Consider the following 7,889-nt stretch of genomic DNA (forward strand, 5'->3'; position numbering starts at 1 on the left):
CCCTTGTGACAAGCATTAAGCATGGCAAAGTAGTAGCAACATAAATCTCAGAACATAGTGGATACTAGGGATCAATCCCTGTCAAAACTAACTCGATTACATGATAGATCTCATCCTACTCATCACCGCCCAGCGAGCCTACGAATAGATTACTCACGAACGATGAAGAGCTTCATGGAATTGGAGAGGGAAGAAGGTTGATGATGACAATGGCGACGATTTCCCCTCTCCGGAGCCCAAAACGGACTTCAGATCTGTCGTCCAAATGAAGAAAAGGATGTGACGGCGCCTCCGTATCGCAAAAGCGACGAAATCTTCTCTCTTTATTTTTTTCTGGACAAAAGTGAATTTATAGAGCTGAGTTTGGGGGCGGCAGAGTCACGTGGGACCCACAAGTTTGGTTGTCGCAGCCAAGGGGAGGGCGCGGCAACAGGGCCTGTGGCCCACTGGCCCACCCCCTCCGGTGGATCTTTGCGCAGGTATTTTTCATATTTTCCAAAAAATTCTCCGTAAATTTTCAGGACGTTCCGAGAACTTTTATTTCTGCACAAAAACAACACCATGGCAATTCTGCTGAAAACAGCGTCAGTCCGGGTTAGTTTCATTCGAATCATGCAAATTAGAGTCCAAAACAAGGACAAAAAGTTTGGAAAAGTAGATACGATGGAGACGTATCAGTAGGCGACTTGGTTTTCCGTGTTTAGCTGACTTTGTGGACGTGCTGAGGCGACTACATGATGGGGCTTAGGCGACTGTTGTTTTCACTGGGCTTGGGCGACTTAACTTGTTGCAAAGCTCTATGTTTCCATGTTGTGTGCGGTGATTATGTATCGGCTCCTAAGCGGCTCCCGTCCAATGACTTTAATTTTTGTGTGAGCGCCTTTGCCGTGTGAAGCCTCGTCGACTAGGCACTCGGTGGTCCCACGGGGCGGGCGACTGTTGTAGGGATAGGTGACTTAGTTTCACAACATTTAGCTAACTTTGTGGGCACGTCGAGACGACTATGATGTGGGGCTTAGGCAACTTTATTGTTTTCACTGTACTTAGGCAACTTAGCTTGTTAGGATGCTCTAGATTCCCCCAACTGGGTGTGGCGACTATGTATGTGTTGGTAGGCGACTCTGTCCAATGATTTTATTTAGTATGTGAATGACTTTGATGTTTGAATCGCTTTCGGCTAGGTATTGGGTGGACCCATGGGGTGGGCGGCGACTCTGGCAGGGGATAGGTAACTTAGCTTCCCCTGTTAAGCTGACTTTGTCAGCCCGTCGAGGCGACTATGAGTTGGGCCTTAGATGACTTTGTTTCCTACTGCAAAAGACACAACTGGCTATCTTAACTAGGTGCTAGCTGAAAATAGAATAAATAATATCACTACTAGCATATGCTACTATAGATATATGAAAAATAGATGGTAGATTAACTAGCTTAGGCTACATATGCTAAAACATAACTAAGAACATAGCTTAGGCACACCTCTTGTTTCAACATGGATGAAAAAATACAGATGCTGAAAAAACATTGATCTAAAGGTGGCCGAGAGGAAATCAAAGGAGGGAAGTGTGTGTCGCGATTGTTGCCTACGTGATTTTGCACTCCATCCTATCCTTCCCAAAAAATCCCCAAAAACTGCAGGAGCAGTGGGTTGCCCCATGAACACACTCGCCATGTAGAAAATGCACGTGGGGTGTGTGTGGGATGTTGAGAGTGGGGAACACAAAGTTTAGGCCTTATATGTATTGACTTGTTCTCTTTAAAATTGCCTAATGTTGGTTACGAATTTCCCAATGCAATGAATAAAATTTGCCTAAAAAGAGCCTTTTTTTTCTCCAGATATGTACTGGTTGCTGCAGCGAGTGCATTATGCCACTACATCTTGTTTGATTTTCTAATGTGTATTTGATCAAGTTTGTGCATTCACAAGTCCTACTAAAGATGGGTCTGCAAACCAATGACTTCAAGAATCAATTCTGGGTTATTTTGATGGTGTTCTTGATATATATGTGTTCCTACCTGTAGCCATTGTTCATATATTGTATTTCATATTCACATACAGATGTGTGAGAATGCAATGAATTTGTAAATTGCACACATACATGAAAGATGGTTGAACATATGTACCTGATGGAAGTTAATTACCCTGTTGAAATATTCAAGGTACTGCGAGTTGCAGAACCGTTGGCTGCTCTAAGCAGCGGTGGAGAAAGAACATACATTAGAGGAGAAATGCATGCAACAAGGTGATCTCGTATGGCTTGGATAGTTGTGTAGTGTTTGGTTACAGATCACAACTCACCTTGTACAAGGCGCCACTTCAGTCATGGAGCTCTTCTACACCACTCTGGACGGCGTCGCGCCTCCTCTTCCATCTTATGTATCCCGTCGTGCAGGGGCGGGCCTACATTGAGGTGAGTGGGGGCCTAGGCCCCCACTGAAAATTTGAAACTTCAACAAGCTCTTCTACACCACCCAAAATACTCTCTAGGTCCGCCACTGCCGTCGTGCATATCAAAGTCATCCCCTCCTCACTGAAGAAATAGTGTATTCCAGTAAAAACAATGAGATCATCTAACGTGGCTGTAGAGGAAAAGAACATCCTTTGATTCATCTACACATAATGTATGAACTAAATTGCCTGTCATAGGTATCTAAAAATGCCTACCAATGGTGTCCAAAAGTCAGAACATATGTTGATGTTGTCTGCATATTATTGCCTCACATGGTTGTCGACAGCGCCCTACAAATGTTGTCTCAATGCCCATAAAATTGTCGCAAGCAGCCAAAAAAACCTAGAAAATTGTTATCTTAACGTGTGGATTTTTTTTACTAAATACTGTAAGTTGGAGGAAAATGCCTAACATAAGTCCATGACATGCTTGTTGTGTTCTCTGAATGTCCTTTTTCTTGATTGAAAGAAGGGTATGGACTATATTACCTGCCACAGGTATCAAAAATGAATAAAAATGCCTACCCCGACCGTCCAAAATTGCCTGCCACAATGTTCCATAAAAGTCCAAACAAATTGTGTGTTGTTCGTCATCAATTTGTCCCAAAAATGCCTCCCCATGGGACAGATTCAATGGACTGCAAAAACAAGTAGGTGAGGTGTAGAAAAAAAACTATGATACAACCTCATGCTTAGCTCGGGCAAAGTTCCTGCTTGTCCCCTAATTGTTTTACAACCGGTGAGGTCAAAATTAATAATTTTGGATGGGGAGGGGCAAGGATCTGCATCTGCTGCTTGAAGATGGGGAGAACTGACCTTGCAACGCTCGATGGTGTAGCTCCTCTGCCTCTCCGTGTACAGCGAAGGACTCGTTGCGCCCGCGCGCATCCCCTCTTCTTTGCCCTTGGCATAAGAAAGAGCTGTCGACGTCAGATCCGTCAACCGTACCGCCATGGCACCATCAGAACATGAGAGAGAGGGGTTACTCGAGGGAAAGAGAGCTAGTCATCTAGGTCGAGGGCGACGAGAGAGGGATTATTGGTGGAGACAGAGCTGGAAGAAGGGAGAGATAGAGTGAGAGTGTGGGCTCTGGAATGAGGAGGAAGACGACAGCACGCGGAGTCACGGATACGAGGACGAGTGGCAAAATTCGCATCGCATTGCTGCTCGTCGCATCGGACGCGCTTTGTAGCTTTCCCTATTAAATAGCTAGGTGTACATCTTCATTATGATAACCTCAGACGTGAAGACATTCAGCCAATTATAGATAGAATCACTAAGAATCTTTCTGACTGGATGGGTAGGTTCTTAACGTACAAAGGAAAATTTATTCTGCTTTGTTCTTGTATTATCAGCATTCCTGTTTATCTTATGTTTGTGGTTAGATTCCCCAAATGGGCTATTAACGCTATCAATGCCCATATGGCTCATTTCATTTGGGGAGATTTAGATGACCAGCATACATACCATCTACCTAGGTGGGGGCATATTTCGAGGAAAAAAGAGTTTGGAGGTTTAGGGATTCCTAATATAAAAGAATTTAATATGGCCCTGTTGGATTCATGGGAAACGCTTTATGGATGATTCAGTCCGGGATTGGAAAAAAATTATCAGCTATAAGTACAATGTGAATTCCCCGAATATACTCTGGAGTGGGGGTGGTAATGGCTCAACCTTTTGGAGTACCATTACATGGGCTCTATCTCGAGCGAGAGTATTTTATAAGTGGGAATTGGGAAATGGGGAATCGATTAGTTTATGGCATGACGTTTGGGTTGGGGACTTTTCCCTGAAAGTTCAGTTATGAAAATTATTCGAAATCTGTAATTAGATAGATTATACATTAATCCAAGTTTGGGACGGGACTGTACTAAAGTTGACATTCCAGAGATGTATGGATCAGGCAGGTTTAGCACTCTGGGATCACCTTTTTAAGGTGGTGAAACAAAAATCTCGCTCGGATGGACCTGATTCCCCTATCTTAAAACTAGAGTCAAATGGCTCGCACTCGGTCAAATCATTTTACGAACAAATTAATTATGAGGGTGTGGTTTCTACAATTGGTGATAGCCTCTGAAAGGTAGTCTGCACGTAAAAAGTTCATGTTTTTCTATGGTTACGTGTATATAACAACGTGTTAACTAGAGATTGATAATCTGAAAAAACGTAGGTCAGTGAAAGATTCTATTTCTCTTCTGTAGCTGTAAAGAATCAGTGCAACATTTGTTCCTTAGTGTCATCGCATGTAGATGATGCTGGGAGGCCATCAGGGAGCCGAGTAGTTTCTCTCGTTTTTCCTTCTTTAGCTTGTAATAAAAGTATTTTTAAGCCGTTTTTCCTTCTTTGGCCTGTAATAGAAGTATTTTTAAGGCTTGGTCTGTAATAAAAGTATTTTAAGGTTCCTTCTTTGGCCTGTAATAAAAGTATTTTTAAGGCTTGGTCTGTAATAAAAGTAATTTTAAGGCTCCTCTGTATCAGTACTGAGTTTTCGTTTGAAGGTGTGGCTGCTGGTTTGTTTCTGTTTAGGTGCTGGCCTGCTTAGTTCTTCTTTAATGGCTTTGTTACGTAAGACAATGTTGCTTCATTTTAATAAAAAAATCTTCTTTAATGGCCTTTGTTATGTAAGACAATGTTGCTTCATTTTAATAAAATGGAACGGAGGAAACCCGTTTCATTAAAATAAATGACCGCACTTTTAGAGGAGAGGCCACCGCAGACCACATGCAGTGAGCTCCCCTTTGGAGAAAACAAACATTGAGAGAGATTAGCCATAGCAACTGCATATCTTTTATTTTTCTGCTCTGCTCTTTCATCCATCTGATCACTTGATCAACATTGTTTTCGCTCTCCTCTTCTACAATCCTGGTATTGGACATACCCGGTTTGAAAATGCTCTGAAGGTTTAAAATAGACATCGAGATTACAAGTTCAGGATTCAATTCGATTTAGCTTTCGTCTAAAAGTTCAAGGTTAATTTTGGACTTTTTGCTTCTACAAACTGGTCCTACGCGGCAGAGAACAACCACATGATGGTATAAGTATAGCATCGTTGCAGGTCAGTGGATGCGCACGACGACGCAAGCGATGTCGTCCTTGCTTCCCCGGTCTACCGCCGAATCCACGAGCTTAACCGCAGCCTTCCGGGCGTCGCGCGTGTCCCTGACCTCGTCCACCGCCTCCTGGTTGGACATCACCTTCCAGAGCCCGTCGCTGGCAACGACGACCAACTCGGTGTCGTCGCTGATATCCTCGATGGTTACATCCGGGTCAGAGCTGATGTGTTCCTTGAGTCTTCGGTCACCGAACGCCCGCGACATCGCCAGCGACGCGTCCACGCGAGGCACGTCCCCTTGTCATTCCATATATGCACGCGTCAGCATTTTCATGGTACCATCAACTCAAAATTTTATGTTTGTGATGCAAGTTCTTTCTTCGCACGGTACTATACATACCATGCATCTCTGTGACGAAGCCTCCCCTGCTCTCGATGGCGTCGCGCTCCCGGAGCGGCTCGTGGTCCACGGAGAGCTGCCTCGCTCTGCCGGCCTCGCACACGACGGCGCGGGAGTCCCCCACGTTGGCCACCACCAGGTTCTCCCCGTTAAGGAGGATCACCGTCACCGCCGTGGACCCGCCGCGGCGTGGCCTTTCCTGGCCGTCGACGGTCACCTTCTTCTTCTTGAGCACCTTCCTGTCCGTGCGGTGGTAGGCGCGCCGTATCGCCTTCATGGGGTCCTCCCAGAAGTCCGGCTCGCCGAGGATGTTGTCGAAGAGGTGGTTCCGGAGGTAGGTGGCGACGTCGGCGCCCGAGTGGCCGTCGAACACGCCGAAGAGGCCCACCTCATTGCCATCGTCCAGGCGCCGGAACTCGGCCACGTGGCGGTCCTCCATGCCGTGCGGCATCCTGCCCTCCACCAGGTGGAAGCCGTACGTCACCTTCCGCGCCGACGCCTTGCTCTTGCCTCTCCCCGTGGCGCGCACCGCCTCCTGCTCGGCGCCATGGAGGCCGTCATCTTGGTTTCCAACCTAGAGACATATGAGTAGGACGAGACGAGTAGCATCAATCAGCAAAACGCGCACGCAAGTCTTATTGACATGCATGTACATATAGGCATTTGGCGGAGCCGTTCAAGCAGGAATCGGCGCCGAGGCAAACCTTCCGTTGCGCCTGTGCAGAGGCCATCTTCGTCTTGGGATCGAGTGAAGTGGCGGAGTTCATCGCTGGCTCCTTTTTAAACTCGTGTCGCTAAGCGGCGGTGGGGTTTCGAGTGTCCGGGAAGCCACGTCGCGCGCGACACGTAACGCGGGGCGCTGATCTCGTGGAAGCACCAGCGCGAGGCACCTGGCGAGCAGCTTGCCGCCGTCCGGCTTGGGGGACGGCTATTCGCTCTGTCGGTCCAACGGCTTTCGAGAGCATGGTTAATAATATAGCGAACTGCTGGCTATAAATCATCTTATAACCTACTCCTTCCGTTCCTAAATATAAGATCTTTAGAGATTGCACTATGTACTACATATGGATGTACATAAACATATAGATTCACTCATTTTGCTTCGTATGTAGTCTTCTAGTGAAATCTCTAAAAGGTCTTATATTTTGAAACGGAGGGAGTATCTTATAACTAGCTTGTACAATAGTTAGTTATAAAAGACTACTACTTTTATCATATATGGTCTATCTTTCAATCTCACAAAGCATCTAGGAGCATGTGCTAGAGCTAGCTCTTCACGAAGAGCCCGCTTCCCTTCTCTCTCCTCTTCTCTCTCATTCAGCTCAGCAAAAATATAATATTTTAATCCTTACAGTTTGCTGACTGTACCTTATTGTACTTGCTCTTATAAATGGCGCACCTATCGAACCGTTCTGCCGGACGCCTCGGCATTCACGTGACTATTCATCAAACCCATAATAACGATGATTTTTTGTTATAATTGTACTTGTTTTTTTTATTACGGTGTGTTTTGCTACATCCATCAAGCAGAAACTGTAACCTCGCGATGACGGCGATTTTTGCTGTAACCATACTTGGTTTTTACTAGTATCAATGAACTTTTTTGCTACATTCATCAAGCATAGCTGCGAGCTTGACGGCGATTTGCTGCAATCATAATTTGTTTTTCCTACTACCGGCGAACCTTTTTTGTTGGACGACAAAAAGAGCGAAGGAGTTTCAAACAATACCTAAAAATGTTGTTATCGTTTGCAAGATTGCTGCAATGTTGTTTTTGAAAAGTTTCAACCGAAGAAACGGCATGCACAACCAGCTACACCCAAAGGCAATGATGTTTTTGATCTAACCCGTTGTAAACTTTTGCTACAATCAGTGACACAAAATGCTACAACCAAACGACCACGCTATGACCACGACCACGCTATGACCAGTGAAGTTGTTTTCGCTGGAGCGTGTGAGGTTGTTTTTTCCTACAACTGACGCATTTTTTG

The 7,889-nt window shown here is 45.4% G+C and overlaps 1 protein-coding gene and 1 long non-coding RNA gene across 5 annotated transcripts; both read right to left on the reverse strand.

Moving 5' to 3' along the window:
• Window positions 1-530: 530 nt before the first annotated feature.
• Window positions 531-3,603, reverse strand: LOC123429953. Of its 4 annotated transcripts, none has more exons than XR_006622790.1 (5): window positions 3,263-3,603; window positions 2,663-3,084; window positions 2,297-2,528; window positions 2,122-2,187; window positions 531-570 (listed from the first exon to the last, which is right to left on the reverse strand). It is a non-coding gene; the product is annotated as an uncharacterized LOC123429953 (long non-coding RNA). The 4 variants fall into 4 exon arrangements; XR_006622792.1 differs by having other exon boundaries at window positions 535-573; XR_006622791.1 differs by having other exon boundaries at window positions 535-573; window positions 2,122-2,528.
• Window positions 3,604-5,328: 1,725 nt separating this feature from the next.
• Window positions 5,329-6,900, reverse strand: LOC123429954 (probable protein phosphatase 2C 62). The gene is made up of 3 exons (XM_045113918.1): window positions 6,603-6,900; window positions 5,899-6,472; window positions 5,329-5,795 (listed from the first exon to the last, which is right to left on the reverse strand). Exons 1-3 carry the CDS (start codon window positions 6,663-6,665, stop codon window positions 5,503-5,505), a joined length of 930 nt encoding a protein of 309 aa, XP_044969853.1. The 5' UTR covers window positions 6,666-6,900; the 3' UTR covers window positions 5,329-5,502.
• Window positions 6,901-7,889: the final 989 nt, after the last annotated feature.

The sequence above is a fragment of the Hordeum vulgare genome, chromosome 2H, assembly GCF_904849725.1.
Source record: "Hordeum vulgare subsp. vulgare chromosome 2H, MorexV3_pseudomolecules_assembly, whole genome shotgun sequence".
NCBI classification, from domain to species: Eukaryota; Viridiplantae; Streptophyta; class Magnoliopsida; order Poales; family Poaceae; genus Hordeum; species Hordeum vulgare.